Source organism: Eschrichtius robustus, chromosome 11, assembly GCF_028021215.1.
Source record: "Eschrichtius robustus isolate mEscRob2 chromosome 11, mEscRob2.pri, whole genome shotgun sequence".
In the NCBI taxonomy this organism is placed as follows: Eukaryota; Metazoa; Chordata; class Mammalia; order Artiodactyla; family Eschrichtiidae; genus Eschrichtius; species Eschrichtius robustus.
The window spans coordinates 107,530,413-107,546,935 of NC_090834.1; the positions used below are offsets into that span (position 1 = coordinate 107,530,413).

General features: G+C 58.2%; 1 protein-coding gene across 6 annotated transcripts; it reads right to left on the reverse strand.

Annotated features, from left to right (window-relative positions):
• Positions 1-8: 8 nt before the first annotated feature.
• Positions 9-16,502, reverse strand: MAP3K11 (mitogen-activated protein kinase kinase kinase 11). Of its 6 annotated transcripts, none has more exons than XM_068555189.1 (11): positions 16,336-16,502; positions 14,208-15,505; positions 9,385-9,565; positions 9,048-9,196; positions 8,767-8,942; positions 8,384-8,627; positions 7,769-7,882; positions 6,939-7,074; positions 6,755-6,846; positions 1,499-1,906; positions 328-876 (listed from the first exon to the last, which is right to left on the reverse strand). In XM_068555189.1, exons 2-11 carry the CDS (start codon positions 14,944-14,946, stop codon positions 539-541), a joined length of 2,577 nt encoding a protein of 858 aa, XP_068411290.1. In that variant the 5' UTR covers positions 14,947-15,505; positions 16,336-16,502; the 3' UTR covers positions 328-538. The 6 variants fall into 6 exon arrangements, with proteins under 6 accessions (XP_068411291.1, XP_068411290.1, XP_068411289.1 ...); XM_068555188.1 differs by having other exon boundaries at positions 14,208-15,833; XM_068555187.1 differs by having other exon boundaries at positions 14,208-15,861.
• Between the last annotated feature and the right edge of the window lie 21 nt (positions 16,503-16,523).

Below are 16,523 nucleotides of genomic sequence, written 5' to 3' on the forward strand. Positions count from 1 at the left end.
GGCTGTGCTTGGGGAGACAGCTTGGGGAGTTTATTTGGCTTCATTGGATCCCGAGGCCATGGTCCCAACCCTGGCCGGGGCAGCAGGAAGGCACCCAGAGAGCCCCGGCCCCAGATGACCCCCGGGGCAGGGGGGCCCGGGCACGAAGCCCTGGGGCAGGGGCCACAGTAAGCAGGACTTGGTCAAAAGTGCTGGTGACAGCTAAGGCCGGCCCCTCTCCCCTGCACCTCCCCTCCTCCCTGCACCACCCCTGGGGGCAATTCCCTGAGTCAGGCTCTGGTCCTCCCAACCAGCTGGGTACAGTGTTGGGCCCCAGTGGGGCGGGTAAGTCGGGGGACCCACACGTTGCAGGTGTGGAGGGGTGCAGGCCCCCCGTCCAGTGTGAAGGCTTCCTGTGCAGTGTAGTGTTCCTGACCCCCAGAGGGGGCAGGGTCCCTGGGCGAAACCGAGGCAGCCACAGAGGCATGCCCGGCTCCTATTCCAGTGTATGCTGAGGCTCCTGGAGGGCGGTGGGAGTGTGGGGAGCAGCCCGGCCCACTCAGGGCCCTGCCTCTGGCGCCCACGGGGCCTGGGCACCCACGTCTTTGGTCTGCGCCCTGCAGTCCTGAGGGCCCCCTCGGAAGGGGTTGGTGGGTGGAGAGTCCCAGAAGGGGTCTGAGTCTGGGAACAAGGTCCAGGGTGCCCGGCGGGGCGCAGGCTGTGGCGAGGGCAGGGGTGAAGGCCGTGGCCCGGCTGACACAAAGCTCCATGGGTCGATGCGGCTGCGAAGGGGTGAAGGCCGAGGTCGACTGATGAGGCCCAGAGGCGGTGAGCGTGGGGTACCTGGGGTGCCAGGAGCGGAGCGTGATATCCCTGGTGGGGGTGAGACGGCGCTTCCTATGAAGGGAGGGGGAGGGGGCCGAGGTCAGGCAGTCACCAACTCCTGGGTGTCCCCAGGAGGCACTGCCCTGCTCTGGCCCTCAGTTTCCTCATCTGTACAGTGAGTTACGGGCCTCCTAGCTTCCATGGCCCTTCACGCTTGGTGGTGCATCTGTTTACTATGTAGCAGTTAAGAGTGAGCAGTTCTCTGGAGCAGAGGGGACCTGGGCTTGGATCCCAGCTCGGCCACTTCCTAGTGGGAGCCTGGAGTCCCTTGATATTTCATCTAAAAAATAGGTATAACCAGAGTACCTAGTTCACAGCCTTGTTTCGATGACTGAATGAGGCAAGCTCTGTAAAGCACTAGGAACAGTGCCTGGCACAAGTAAGCAACCAGTAGGAGTTCGCTAGCGTCATGATCTTCATAATTTCTATTATCTCACAACTGGCCTGGCCTGGCCCCCGTTCCCCCCCCCCCCCCCATGGATGGCTGAACGGGGAACTCAGTTCCCTACGGCACATCCTCATCGCCCTGAGGGGGCGGTCTGGGGTCCAGCAGACAGCTGTGGCCCCCGCCGTACTGCCCTGCACGTCCCCTCCAGCCCCTCCTCCCCTCTGTTACCAGGCAGAGGCCACTCACCGCGCCTCTCCTCTTCGCGCCGGGGACTCTTGGCTGACGGCTGGCCGGCGGGGACACCCAGTTCCAGCAGCAGGGGCGCGGGGGCGGGCGAGCCGGGGGCGTCGGGGCTCAGCGGGGAGGCCTGGGCGTCTGGCATCTCGGGGGAGAAGCGGATGAGCGGGGAGGGAGGCGGCTCGGCGGGGGACGGCGTGGGCAGCGGGGCGCGGGGCGTTGGCGGGGGCTCCCCGCGCTCGCGGCCCGGGCCCCCCGGGGGCTGCAGGTCGCGGCCGAGGCCCAGCGAGGCGAGCAGGGCGGTGCCGCGCAGCAGCGCGCGCTGGATCAGCTTGGGCGTCCCGGAGCCGCTGCCGCGCTCCGCCGGGCCCGGCCGCCGCGGCTCCTCGGGCTCCGGGCTCGGCCGCGGGGGGTTACCTGGTGGCGCGTACACAGGTTAGGCCGACTTCGGGCGGACCCCTCGGCGGCCCTGGAGCAAGGACTGACTTCTGCTCCCCTCCGACAGCTTCCCTGACTCCGCTGCTCTGCCAGCCCAACTCCTCCCAGGCCGCCGCGCCTCCCCCAGCAGACACACATTCTGGCCTTTCAGAAGGGGCGGGGTGGGGTGGGCCTCGCAGTCTCAGGAACCAGCAGGAGCAAAGCCTGGGAGGCAACCAGGTGCCCTGAAGCCCAGAGATGGAGGGTGGGCTGGAGGGAAGGCAGGGGATCCACCAGCAAGCAAGCTGAGGCCAGATCGGGGCCTCAGTGGCCTCAATGGATATCCGGAGGGGTCCAGGGACAGGCCTGGGACCCGTGCTCTGTGCCCACCTCCTTCCTGGCTGGGCAGCCCTGGTCCTTCTGCTTGCCTGCCCCCCCTCCAGCGGTAGCACACAGGTCGATTCCAGTGTACACAACAGCCCTGAGAGGCACACATCGCTGTCCCTATTCCAGAAATGAGGAAGTTGAGGCTCAGAGAGATGGGTTGTCTGAGTCAGGCCTGAGCTGAATGACTTAGGGGCATTGCGTTGTCTGATCCTCATGCCCCAGGCTTGGAGAGGTTAAGGGCTCAGCTAAGCCCGCACTGCCCTGGATTTCAGGACATCTGTGTCCTAACCTCTGGGCCTAGGGTTGGCCCGACTCCATCCTAGACCACCTGGGCTGGGTCTGGGGAACCTGTCATTGAGGACGTAGGGCAGTCTGTGATGGCCTCCCACAAACCCCAATTTTGTCAGGTCCTCCTTAGCTCTAGAACCTGCCATGGCTTTCCACCGCCACTAGAAGAAAGTCTAAGCCCCGTGTCTGGGTTTCAAAGCCTTCTCTCTCTTCCTTGGGCCTGCCTGGAGTGGAGCACTGGGCTGGGTGTCCAGAGGGAGAAATGCAAAGCTGGGGAAAGTGAGCTTCTGCTATGAACCAGGACTTTGCTTGGGGTCCCTGTCCTCAGCCACAACCCTTACCCCATCTCTTTTTTTTTTTGGCCACACCATGCGGTTTGCGGGATCTTAGTTCCCTGACCAGGGACTGAACCCGCGCCCTTGCCAGTGAGAGCACAGGGGTCCTAACCACTGGACAGCCAGGGAATTCCCCCCATCTCTCTCTTATCCCCCCACCCCACCCCACCCCTGCAGTGGCCACTGCCTTCTAAAATGCAAATCTGCTAAAGACAAGTCTCTGCTTAAAAACTCCCCCATCAATTTCCAGGCCCTTCCTGAACGGGCTCCTACCTGCCTTTCCAGCTTCACTCATTAATTCAACAAACATCTGCTGGCCCATGTGCTGGGGCTGCACTGGGCTCCGCAGACCGAGGGGATGCAGGCCTGAACCCCACTTGCTGCTTCAGGCCTGTGAGTCCCTGGCTCTCAACTCTCCCTCTGAGTTCCAACCAGGATTCCTCTTCCTCAGGTGTGGTGGGCCCCACAGCTGTACACACACTATTCCCTCCGCTCAGCACACCTTCCCCACCTCGGCTCTCAGTGATTTCTTATTTACCATTCAAGACCCAGCTGAGATGTCACATCCTCTGTGAAGCTGTGACATTCTGATTTATAAAAAAGTATATATTTTGTCTTCATCTCATACCTGGTACAGAACTCCCCAAACCCTTGGAATTTCCTAAGTGTTAGAATGATAAAGGTGAAAGGAGCGCCTTTTGTTATTCATAAGGAGCTCTTTTAACCACATCTGAGTTCATATTGATGCAGTCATTTTTGGAAAGCTCCTAAGGATGGGGTCTGGTTGCCAAGGGAACGAACTATGTGATTAGAGGGTTGGAACTTTCAGCCTCCACCTGCACTGGGGAGGGGAGGAGCTGGAGATTGAATCCCATCACCAATGGCCAAGAATTTAATCAATCAATCATGTCCATGTAATGAAGCCTCCATGAAAACCCAGCCAAAGGGTTCCAAGAACTTCTGGGTTGGTGAACCAGTGGAGGTGCTGGGAAAGTAGCGTGCCTGGAGAGGGCGTGGAAACTCTGTGTCCTCCCACATACTCTGCCCTACACATCTCTTCCATCTGGTTGTTCTTGACCTGTATCCTTTTTAATAAACTGGTAATCTAGTAAGTAAATGGCTTTCCTGAGCTTTGTGAGCTGTTCTATCAAATTATCAGATCTGAGGAGGGGGTCGTGGGGACCTCTGATTTATAGCTGGTTGGTGGGGAGCACAGGTGACAACCCGAACTTACAACTGGTGTCTGAAGTGGGGAGGAGCAGTCCTGTGGGCCTGAACCCTTAACCTGTGGGGTCTGACACAAACTAACTCCAGGTAAGCAGTGTTAGAATTGGATTGGATTGTAGGACGCCCAGCTGGTGTCCCAGAATTGGTCGGTGTGGGGAAAACCCCCAGGCATCTGGTGTCAGAAGTGAAGTGAGTAGAATGGAGAGGAAAACAAGAGGTTTTTCCTCTTGTAGAAGCTTTGCCAGAATCCCCTGTAACCTGTGCAGTTCTTGCTCATGTTATGCCTTGTACAGCCCTCACCCCACCACGTACTACTCCCTACTGTCCTTGTTTATTTCTGAGTCTGCTTTTCCGCCAGACTAGGCCCTCCCCGAGGTCAGGGCAGTGTTCATCTCTAGCACATTGATGCCTGGCTCATAATATGTGTCAATACATGTTTTGATGGAAGAGTCCATTCTTATAATCCTTGTGACAACCATGTAAGGTGATTGCTGTTACCCTACTTTACAGGTGAAGAAACTGATCATCTACAGTGAGTTTAAACAGAACAGGGGAAAAACATGTTTAAAACAGGCAAGAAAAATGGAACAAAGTTAAGTGAAGCTGGAGGTCAGCACACAAACTAAGAATGGAAAGAAGTTCCTGAGGCCAATATCCTGAGAAACTGAGGTTCCCAGAAGTAAGCGACTTGCCCCAGGTAACTCGGCAAGGATTTTAATTTGCCTCTAAGCTCCCTGGTAGTAAGAGTTGGCAACCCTGTTGTTAAGGAGAAAGCAGAAAAACCATTCTTGACCCAGAGATGAAGGTGAAATCGCTTCTGTGGGGCCTCACAGAGAGGACACGGCCACGTGGTAGTTAGTGGCTCCAGGGCAACAAGCTTCATGGGGCACTTGCTGTCAGTGCAGGCTGACTGCGCCCACCAATCTGCCACTCGTTGCAACCAGTTCCCCAGGGGCCAGAACACCCAGGTGCGGACAAGGGGTGGGAGATGGGGCTCCCGGTGGTGTGGCTAATGCCTGGGACAATCTCACAGGGTCTTTGATTTTTAGCCAGGTTTTTCGCTCTGTGGGTGGTTGGGAGGTCAAGGTCATGCACTCGTGGGTGGGCCCAAGATGGCTGGAGGGTGGGCTTGCACGAGGGGAACCAAGTGCTCAGTCAGCAGCTGGGCTGGGACAGGTGATATCCTTTTAGGTAAGAGGGCAAGCCGGAGAAAGATGGGGTCCAGGCCGTTGTGTCCCTGCTCCTGGGAGCTCAGGGAGGGTAAGGCCAAATGGATCTGCAGAATATGGTCAGGGGCTCCTTCAGACTACACACCCAGGTTGACAGGACCTCAAGTTCTCCATTGACCCTTCTGGCCTGGGACGTTCTAGAGCAGGTAACTCCAAGGAGCCTTCTTGGCCTTCCAATTCTCAGTTCAGTGCCTGCAGCACAGCTAGCTTGGGGCAGTGCAACTGCTGGAGCAGAAAATGGTGTGGCAGACGGGGCTGCAGGGCCCTGCCTCTGGAGTCAGACCTGGGCTCAAATCCCTGTTCTGCTGTATGCTCTATTTCAAACCACTTAACCTCTCTGTGCCTCAGTTTCCTCCTCTATAAAATGGCACATAGGAAGGACCCAATAAACGTTTGCTGTTGTTATTACTGTGAAATGTAGCTCAGGTAATGGTGGACGTGATGCGCTGGGTGGGGTGAGAGGAGTGAGTCTAACTTGTTTGCTGAATAGGACTCTGGTCTGATAACACCTAAGCCAGGTCCTATATTCTGGCTGTGAGAAGCAGGTACAGCTGGGGGCTCTAAAGGGACCCACGGGCAAGGGAGGCTGCAACTTTCTAGTCCCTGCCAATTCTGGGCAGTGCTGGGCTGAGCCCTTGTCCCTCTGACACAGGAGCCCCAGTTTCTGCTAACCCCCTAGCTTCCCAAGTAGTTTGTATGTGAGAAACCCTTTCTTCAAGTGAAAGTTTCTGGGAAAGCTCACTACGAGCATGAGAGTCAAAATCTCCCTGGGTTCAAATCCTTAGCTGGCGGATTTAGGCAGATTACTTTACCTCGCAGAGCCTCTGTTTTCTCATCTCTCAGATGGGTATAATAATCCCTCATGAGATTGTTGCTTGGATGGAATGCCTGACACACAGTGCTATTGCCATTATGGAAAACACAAAGTCCAGAACTGCCCCAGATGCAGTGAGTTGGCCCTAGATCACCACCCGTTCAGATTTCTTATCCTCTTCTCCACCTACAGGCTCCCCAGAAGGGACTCTGAGAAGCACAGTGTGGCAGCCACTTGTCTAGCTCCACCCCACATGCACAGTTTCCTTCTCTTCTCTCGGCCCAGCTTCCCCTGGGTCCCAAACGGGGGGCACCGTTCCTTGTTTTCCTGTCTTCCCTAGAGCTTGCTGAGGGCACAGCAGCTGCCACAGGGCCAGGGGAGAGCCCTCTTGCACGCCAGCCCTGAATAGGGTCCCTGAGGCCTAGGCTGGATCCAGCTCAGTTGTGGGCTGATGGGTCAGACCTGGGTTCTAGGAATGGCCTGCCTTGAAGGCTGGCTTCTTGTGGCCTCCCCATAGTACCCACAGGAGTGCAGCAACAGTCTGCTGCGGGGAGACAAGGCCACTCACCATTGAGCATGGGGGGTGTGGAAGGAGATCCTAAGGGGGATGAGTCATCTGAATCCAGGTACCACGTGGCTTCGTCCATGCGGGACCTTCTCCTGGTGAGGGGACGAGAGGGGAGTTGTGCTTCGTGAATCTCGGGACTGTTGGGAGGCAGAAGACACTCGGTGGGTGGCACTCAGGCACTCACCTCCCGTTCTGGGCTTCTCCGGGCTTGGGGGAACTGGGACCCCAGGCCCAGCATGCTCGCCGCTCTCCATTGCTTGAGTCCTCTAGACGTCTTGGGGACTGTCGGCCCCATGCCTGGCCTGGTTCTGCAGGCTCCACTGTGGTGGGCAGGGGGAGGGGGGGGATGGAAGGAGTCTGAGCTGAGGTCAAAAACCTTGATCCTTGTCCTCCCATCATGAGAATCGAGCTCCAGGGGCAACTTCTTGGAGGATGGGGGTGGGGGGTGGGTCAGGCTGGGCCCCATCCCATTCCCAGGGTGAGCTTTGGGCCACGGAGAATCTGAACAGAACTGGGGCGGGGTAGGTGGTGTGCGGTCCTGGGACTGGCAGTGAGGCATCTCATCTAGTCCTTCTTCACCCGGCATTTGCTGCTTAGTAGTTAGTACAGCCACTGCAGCAAACTGCATGGGTTTGAATTCTGACTCTGCCACTTACTAGCTGTGCAGCATTAGGCAGTTACTTTTCTCACTTTTCTCATCAGTAAAACTTATATAATAACAAGGACATCTACCTCACAGGGTCTTCGTGAGGAATTAAGTTAATATTAGCAAAGTGTTTAGGAAAATGAATGGGACATAGTGTCATACAATTGCTAGACTGAAAAAAGTTGTAAAATGCATGCTGCTTAGGGAACGTAGAGGTACCAGTTTAGACGGATAGGGGAGGGAGCCTGGGAGCAGGGGGGAAGAGGAGGAGACAGTGTGTGGGATCCACTTCCAAGGATAAGGTTTGACTGACAAAAGGATAAGGTCTGGGGGTAAAGGCATGGGCAAGGGAAGTCGAAGTTTCTTACACTGGATGGCCCGGAACCGGGGGAAGGTGGGCGAGTCCCCAGCCCCGACCTCGAAGACGTTTCTCCTCCTGTCCAGGCCGGGAGAGGCCTGCACGGTGATGCGGTGTTTGAAGTCTGGGGTTGGGAGGGAAGCAGGGTGCAGGTTTGTGGTGAAGGAGAGACTGGATCCTAACCCGCAGGGCCCCTCGGCAGCTCCCAGGCCACGCAGGCAGTGCTGGAACCGGGCCTGGCACAGTGGCTGGGTGACTGGGGTCGGCCTCACTGCCTTCCTGGGCCCCACGCTCTCGGTAAGGAAAGCAAACCTCTACCCGGGGAAGAGGAGCGGAGCCGGAGATTCCCAGGAGGCGGCCCACCCCACTGCCTCGGCTTTCTCAGAACTTTCATGAGCCCCGCCCCTTCCCGGCCGTAGCCACTCCCAGGCCGACATGCAAATATTCCCGCCAGAACCCGCCCACAAAAGAAAACACACTCCTGGCCCCACCCCTTCCAGCTTCAGCTCACAGGCCCACCCACCAACGCCCGAGACCAATCCCGGTGTGGCCAGCACACCCGCCTGACCCCACCCCTCCGCCCACGAAGCCAATGGCGGGCAGCGTGCTGGGACCCGCCCCTTACCGAGCGGCATGCTGATGCGCTCGCCGCCGTCGCGCGCGCGGAGTTTGCTGCGCTTGAAGGTTCCGCGGCGGCGGCGAACGTGCGGCCGTTCGCGATCAACTTGCTGCAACAGAAGCGTCAACTCGCGCTCGAACACCTCCAGCTCCCACTGAGCCAGCAGGTGCTCGCGCCGCCGCAGCTGTTCTGCCTGTGACCGCTGCTCACGCGCCGCGCGGGTCAGCTCCTCCTCGCGGCTCAGTAGTTCCTGTGCCCGGGACAATGGAGGCGGTGGAGTCAGTCGGGTACGATCTCAGACGCTCACCCCCACCTTCTGCCCCATGGAAACGGGGGAGACATTCCTTCCCCGCGTCCCCTTCCAACCCTGGGACCCCGACTCCTCCCACCTTTTCTTTGGCCCGCAGCTCGTCAAAGAGGCCTTGGATCTCGCGCTTCCAGCCTTCCTGCATGGAATGGAAGGAGTCCCGCGGCATTTCCCGCAGGACCTGCGCCTCTAGTGCCTCCAACTGCTGAAGGATGGAGGCGAAGTCGGGCCTGCGGTGGGGATCCTGCGCCCAGCAATCTGGGGAAACGGAGTGGAGGGGGGACAGGGTAAGAAGGGGTCTGTGAGTGGATATGTCCTGGGCCAAGGAGCTCTGCCCCTCACCCTCCTGCCCCATCCCCTTACCGGCCATGAGTTGTGCGAAGGGCTCGGGGCAGGTGGATGGTATGGGCAGTGTGAGCTTGTTAACGGCCACTCCATAGGCTACAGCAAGGCAGTCGATGCCACGGTAGGGCACCTCCCCAGTCAGCAGTTCCCACAGAAGCACCCCAAAACTGTGGGTGAGACAAAGGGTCTATGTCCCCTCCTCTACTTATTCGTTGCCATTTCATCCCAAGGCAACCAAGAGCTCAGTGGTCTGTGTCCCTCCCTCTGGGCTCTGCTTGTCTGCCCAGCCCTAGATTTTGGCAGCCACCTCTGCCCTCTGCAGCCCCATATCTGTCCAGCCTCCACCCAGTCGCACCTCCAGACATCGCTGCCCTTAGAGAAGGTGGAGGCCTTGATAACCTCGGGAGCCATCCAGGCATAGGTGCCCGCAGCACTCATTTGCGTGGTTTTGTGCCACTCGCGGGCCAGGCCGAAGTCAGTGATCTTCAGGGTCTTGTGCTCCATGTCGTCACCTTCAATGGGCTGCAGCAGCAGAACTGGGGAAGAGAGGAAGGGCTGTGGTGCTCCAGGCTCAGGTGGTGGGGACAAGGGAGGAGCTGGGAGCAAACTGTCATCTGACAGACATCCTGGCTGGGTACTGGGGGCACCGAGGTGAACTGGTCTCAATCTTGCCCTGGAGAGCTCACAGCTGGGGTTGGGGTAGAATCAGACAATAAGCACAATGCTGGGAAACATTTACCAAGGGGTTACTAGAGGCCAGGCATTTTACACTCAGCATTAGCACTCACACACACAAAAAAATCTATGAGGTAGACATCATTATCCCCATTTTGCAGAAGAAGAAACTGAGCAATAATTTGAGTTAACCAAGGGCATATGCAAATAAAGCAGATGCCACGGCCTGGTCTGTGTGGTTCCAAAGCCAGTGCTCTAACTTTCTCCTAACACTGCACGGAATAGAAATGGGCAATATGGGGACCTTCCTGGTGGTCCAGTGGTTAAGACTCCACGCTTCCACTGCAGGGGGCACGGTTCAATCCCTGGTTGGGGAACTAACATTCCACATGCCACGGTGTGGCCAAAAAAAAAAAAAAGAAAAGAAAAGAAAGAAGTGGGCAATATGGCAGCCTCTCAGCATTTGTAACTTTGATTTCAAGAGAAACCTGTGTCTTGTCATTTTGCTGAGGCAGGAGTGTGAATCAGAACCTGCCTCGGGGTGGGGAGCAGGAGGAAACCCCCTGGTGAGAAAGGAGGCCCAGCAGGCATTACAGACCCCTGGTGTCCATGTCCCACTGTGGCTAGCGCAGCCGCTCCCAGGGGAAAGATTCCAAAAGATATCCACTGATGCAGCTGGATGTGAAGAGAGAGAAAGGGGTCTAAGAAAGTGGTGGTTCTTGGCTAGAAAGGAGTTTGGGACAAATGTAGTAGTGGATAGACATGGTAAGGGCTCATGGCTTTGTCCCAAATGGGGCCACCATATTCTGTACAGAGAGGAGAAGCAGCAGCTTGCAAATCTCTCACCAGGAAAAGCATGGCTCAAAGGAGAGAAGTTTTAGAGGAATAAAAAGAGGACAAAATCATAGAATTTTCAAGGTTCTGAAGAGGCCTCTCTACTTTTCTGGTTATAGCCAACTGCATTGTAGAGAAGTGACATCCAAGCCAATGACATTTCTGAACACACGTCCTTTCAGGGCACACCTCTCAGCAATCCTGCCCAGAGTGACAGCACCATAGTGGGGGACACGGGCACCTAATACAGCCCGGCGAGTCAGGGAAGACTTCTCAGAGGAGGTGACAGAAGCAGGGTATTCACTTTTCTAGGTCTAAAGCCACAACTCCTGATCCTGCTGCTGGCCGAGCTCTCTGGGCCTCATGGGGGCATCTGGCACTGCTGCTCAACCCCTCCCTGCTGTCCTTGGCTCCCAGGACCTCTGGCTGCTTTTGCTGTTTCCTTCAGGGCCTCCCCACCCTTAGCCTTTTCAATGCTGGCGTTCCTCAGAGCCTGGCCTCCCCTTGACCTTGGCCCACTGCCCCCAGGCTGTCCTGGACTCTCCCAGGTGCCAGCTGCCCACTCCTCATTGGCATCTCCCACATTTGGAGCTCCAGTTCAGAAGTCGATCCAGCTGCCCATCAGCTGCCCTACCTGATGTCCTCAACAACCATCTTCATCCTTCCACCATGCCTGGCAAATCTTCCCACAATTTCTCAAAATTCAGAGAATGATCCTGCGATCTACCCTCTCCTCTTAGCCAAACTGGGGCTGAGTACTGAACAGTTAAAGCTGAGCATGACGACAAAACCCACCTCAGAGGGTCATCATGAGTATTAAACAAGATCACTTTTTTTTTTTTTGGCGGCACCAAGCGGCATGTGGGAACCTAGTTCCCCAACCAGGGATGGAACCCGTGCCACCTGTAGAGAGGAAGCGCAGAGTCTTAACCACTGGACCGCCCGGCAAGTCCAGCGAGATCACACTTTTTAAAGCTTTAGCACAGGATCTGACAGTTGACCTAAAGATTCTGCTGCTAATCTCTCTCAGATTGACTTTCTCCTCCAACCTCTATCACATCTTACTTCCAGCTTCACAACAGCCTCCGGCCCGGCTGCTGAAGACTCAGAACTGGACCATTCAGTAAGCTCTGCGAAAGTTCATTCCAGAGAAGAACCGCAGCAGGCTGGGGCAGGTAGCTGGAGAGGGACCAGGCAAAGGGATCCATGTACTGGGGCTGGAGAGGGACTCCCGCCTCCTCTGGTGCCAGGACCCACCCATCCTCTTGATGGCTGCTTCTCAGTCGGGTCTCTAGCCACTTGTGGTACCTCACAGACTGGTGAAACACCTTCTGCGCCAGTATCTCAAGCTGGGAGGCCAGCCTCCCTTTTTTGGTCAGGTAATCTGAAGTCCAGAGAGGGGCAGCAACTCACTCAAAGTCTCAGGACTTCTTTCTATTGGTGGCCTTTCTGCCGCCTCCTACCCCCCAGCTTGACCTGACACCTGTGAAGCCTTATCCTCACCTCCGTGTCCCCTGCTTTTCTCCAAGTGCCCTGAATTTGTTCCAACCCAAGTTGCTCTTCTGGTGTCTGATGTAGACCTTGGGGATGGGGCGGTCAGGGGTCACTCAGAGGAGAAGGGGCTAGAGATCCCCCTCCCAGCATCCCCTTAGGGCTCCCTGGCCTCTGAAAGGGACCTGGCCCCCAGCCCCCTTCCTGGGCTGCCTCTGTGAAGCTTGGGAGTGGCCTAGGCAGCTTACGCCTCTTCCGCTTCCCTCCCATGGTCCCTACTTCTCCTTTCTGGGAGGCCTGGCTCAGGTCTCCATTGGGGGGGCGGGGGGTCCTTTGGTGGAGAATTGGGGGAGGTCAGGCCCAGGCTGGGCTGGCTGGTCAGTCCTGTGACTCGTGGGCCTAGAGAATTCCCCCTCCTCTCCCTGCCAGGCTTCCTCACAAGGCCCCCATTGTCCAGGAAAATCACGCCATTGTTTCCTGCCTGCGCCCCCCCCATCCCAGGGACTCCCCCCCCCCAATGCCGCAGACAGCAGCCTGGGCCTAGGACTGGGGTCTGCGAGGTGGGAGGCCAGGCTCAGCGAGGCTAAGGGTACCCTGCCTGCCCTTCACCACTACCAGACTCTGGGAGGGAACTGGGGGGAGTAGGGGTGCAATCCCTGGCTCCTTCCTCTCCCACAAACCCCCTACCCCCAGCCCTTTCCTCCCCTGCAGGCAGCTGGGCTGGGGAGAGAGCAGAGGCTGGAGCAGGGGCAGGAAGCTGGCTCAGGGGCAGCAGGAAACGCAGGAAGCGGTGGGGAGGGTGGGGAGCAGGAGCCTGGGCTATTGTTCCATTTTTTCTGGAAAGAAAACTGGAGGAAAAACAGAAGACGGGAGTCCCCTCCCCCCAGGCCTTCGGGGAATCCCCCTCAGGCTGGGGCAGGGAGTGGGGGTCCCTAGATGGCTAGGGCCCAGGAGGGAGGCTGAGAGGTGGGATCTGCCCCCTACTGTGGATGAGAGGAGTGGGTGGGGTGGTCCCTCTGGCCCTGGCAAGGACTTGGATATCACTGGGCCCTGGTGTTCTGCTCCCCACAAGCCTCTTACCCGTGCTCAGCCCAGGCCAGGAGGCTCAAAATATCCATGCTCACCCCTCCAAGAGCCACCCGTGCCTCTCCACTGACCTCACCGGCCCTTCCTTTTGCTCTACAGCTGCGCCTCAGGCCCCAGCAGGCCCAGCCCAGGTCCCCACTACCGTGCTGGGTCCTGCCTCCTTGCCTTTGCTCTTGTCAGGCCCTGCATCCAACTGGGTACCTTTCTGAACACTCCCTGCTTTGGGCTTGGTGTGAAGCTCGTCTGCTTCAGAAAGCCCTCCAAACCTGTCACTTGCTTGTTTTGGGCCCACGCTGGATAGTGTGTAGGACCTGAAATGGCTGGAGATGGAGTGCCTTACCGCTTGAGTCTTTCTTAGCCCCGCCACGCCCACTCCCAAGTGCTGATTCCAGGCAAAGCCCTCTTGGTGATCCAGCCTTCCAACATCCACACCCATGGCTGAGGACCCACTGTGTGCCGGGCATCAGATGCCCAGCCTGTTAAGCCGTTTCACCCTCCCGATCACTCCCTTTTTACAGAGTCTGAAATCGAGGTTCTGAGTTGAAATAACCAGCTAGAGATCATGCAGCCAGGGGGGGAGGGGTGGGGCCAGAATTCCATCCCTGGCCCCAGCTTTGACCACCACGGGGCAGGGGAAGGGGGTGGTTTTTCCCCCTTTGAGATTTCTTTTCTGGAGGAGCTGCCCACCACAAGTGGAGGGGGGAGGAGGCACCAATAGGACAAGGGTGAACTTCAGGGGAGTTCCCTGAAGATGAGGGGGTGCCAGCATCCAGCACTCTCCTTCCTTGAGGTAGTGGCCACGGTTAGGCAAGTTGCTTATGGTCCACGTGAGAGGTTCCAATTTTTTTAACTTGGCAGCTGTGAGCTGGGGTCAAGGACTCCTTCTGGGGATGGGGCATGAAGGACTCTGTTGCGTGCCTGGGACTCCTGCTTTGGGGCTAGTGTGAGCCCATGGGCACCCCTGGTCAACTGAGTTTCCCCTAGGGGAGGAACTCCTGCTTCTAGTAGATCCCCAGGTAGGCTCAGCTGAGAGTTGGCAGTAGGTGTGTGCTTGGGCCATGCCACCCTCCACCCATGCTCCCCAAAACTCACTGTTGTTGGACTTGAGGTCTCGGTGGATGACAGGCACCAGGGCCTCGCAGTGCAGGTAGTGCATCCCACGGGCAATTTGCACGGCCCAGTTGACGAGCACATGGGGGGGCACACGCCGCCCAGCCAGGGCACGGCTGAGGGGCCCGCCGGCAGCGTACTCCATCACCAGGCACAGGTTGGGCTCCTCCAGGCACACGGCCTTGAGGGCAATGATGTTGGGGTGTGCCAGCATGGCGAAAAGCCGGGCCTCCTGTCGCACGCTCTCGGCTGTCACGCTGATGTCCTCATCGGGGTCCTGGCGAGCTGCCTTCACAGCCACCAGCTCGCCTCGCCAGCTGCCGCGGTAGACCTTGCCGAAGCCACCGATGCCGATCACCTCCTCCAGCCGCAGCTCCTGGAAGCTGGCCATCTCGCAGGGGGGTGGACCGCCGCCCCGAGACACATAGTTGGATGGAAAGATGCCCACCTGGCCTCCCACCTGGCCGGCCCACCAGCCCTCATCGCCTGAGATAGCTGCATCCCGGGACAGCACCTCCACACGGTCGCCCTTCCGCAGGGCCAGCTCGTCCTGCCCATTGGGCTCGTAGTCAAACAGGGCTGTCCACACAGGGTTGGCATACGCTGCCGCCTTCGGGGATCCCTCTGGCCAACCTCCGCCGCCACCCCCACTGCCCCCACTGCCACCGCTGTTCCATGACCCCAGCGGGCTCTTGAGGAAGAGGTTCTTTAAGGGCTCCATGGCTGGGAGCTGGCGTTGGTGGGTGTGGGGGACCTTCCCTGGGTGCCCCTGGTCCCCACCCTTGCTGACTGCCGAGGCCCTAGTCCCGGAACCTGGGCATCCGGGCCCTGGCCCTCAGCCCCAGACCCACGCCTCTCTGGGGAGCCAGGAGTGTCGCCTCCCGGCCCCCCGCATCTCGGGCTTCCGGAGGAAGGCGACCTAGGGCAGTGTGGTCAGGCTCGGGGGGTGGGCCCCCGGGGCCTCCGGCGTCTCACCATGGCTGGCACAGAGGGGCCCGGGCCTCCCTCAGTCTGGAGCAGTCCTGGGAGTCTAGCTCCGGCACCCGCCAAGTGTAAGGTGGGGCCAGCAAGGGGCAGCGCCTGGACTCCGGTTGGGTCTCTTTGCGCAGCGGGTGGCTGGAGTGTCTCTAGCTGGGCCAAGCTGCCTCTTCCCGGCTGGGCTCTCTCAACCCGATGGCTCCAACCCCGTTCCCTTCTTCCTCCTCCCTTTGTACTTTGGCCCCGGGGGCGGGAGGCAGAGGTGGAGGGTGGAGTTTCACTTTTTTCCGCTGTTCTCCCTCCTGCAGGAAACAGCATCAGATGACGCGGGCGGGTAGCACCGCTCCCCTCCCAGAGGCTGCGGGGCGACTGGGCCTGGGAGTTCCCGGGTAGGCGGGCAATGAGAGGCAGAAGGTGGGGAAGGGTAGCCCCGACCCCCCATGACAGCAGGTTTAGGGTCCAAGTTGGTTTCTACTAAGGACGGGCCACCCCCACTCTACATCCGCATCAGCAAAATTGGGGCAAAGAACCGGGCTTGGGAGAGGGGCAAACCCGAGTATGGTCTTGGCTCCGAAGTTGCAGGGCTGTGTGACCCATCCTCTCTGCGCCTCATTCTCTTCGTATCTGAAACTGGGGCCAGAAGCTCAGCTTTGCAGAGCTAGTGGGATGGGGGTGGGTAAGACGAGGAGGACGGAACTGGCTGCACCTCGAGCTCTTGGAACGAGTTGTCTAAGGCTCTCCTCTTTCCCTCACCTGGGAAACAATCCACTTATTCATGCCTCTTCCCCATGAAGGGGCGGACACCTGAAACTGCGGTCAAGAAATTTGCTCAGTGATTGGATTCAGAATAGCTAAACAGCCTTCGTAACCGCTGGATTGACCCCAATTGCCTTGAGCCTGTCACTTTAAGAAAAACGACGCTATCCTACTTCGACTATTCCTGCCTGTTCTTGGAGGGTCGCTCTCTACAATCTTAAGTCTGAGCTCTGACCTGGAAGTAGAGGTAGCACATGACGTTTCAGGTCCATCGCTAAAAAGGGCGGACCTAGAGGGGCGTGCTCCCGTAGCGAACTGTCGCTTTAGCCAAGGGAGATCCGCGCCTCCATCCTTTTCCCCGCCTCTTGTAACTCACTGGGAGAGTTTTGCGCCAGTTAACTCCGCCGTTACTCGATGGCCCCTCAACTATCCCTTGGGTTCCGCGCAGTGGTCTCCGCTCGATTGGCAACGTTTAGGTGTGCGCATGCGCCCAAGCGCTTCTGCCTTTCGGACCGTCCCTTCCCTTAGACCTGGACTTTGCGCACGCCCAGAGGACTCTCCCGC

What these genes read in the sequence shown, in the direction of transcription:
- MAP3K11 (XM_068555189.1), bottom strand. Translation starts at nt 14,946, where the DNA reads ATGGAGCCCTTAAAGAACCTCTTCCTCAAGAGCCCGCTGGGGTCATGG. An exon ending in AGCTGCGGGCCAAAGAAAAG is followed by an intron (nt 8,628 to 8,766) that starts GTGGGAGGAGTC and finishes TCCCGGGCACAG; the next exon opens with GAACTACTGAGCCGCGAGGA. An exon ending in CCGGTTCCGGGCCATCCAGT is followed by an intron (nt 7,075 to 7,768) that starts GTAAGAAACTTC and finishes TGCCCACCACAG; the next exon opens with TGGAGCCTGCAGAACCAGGC.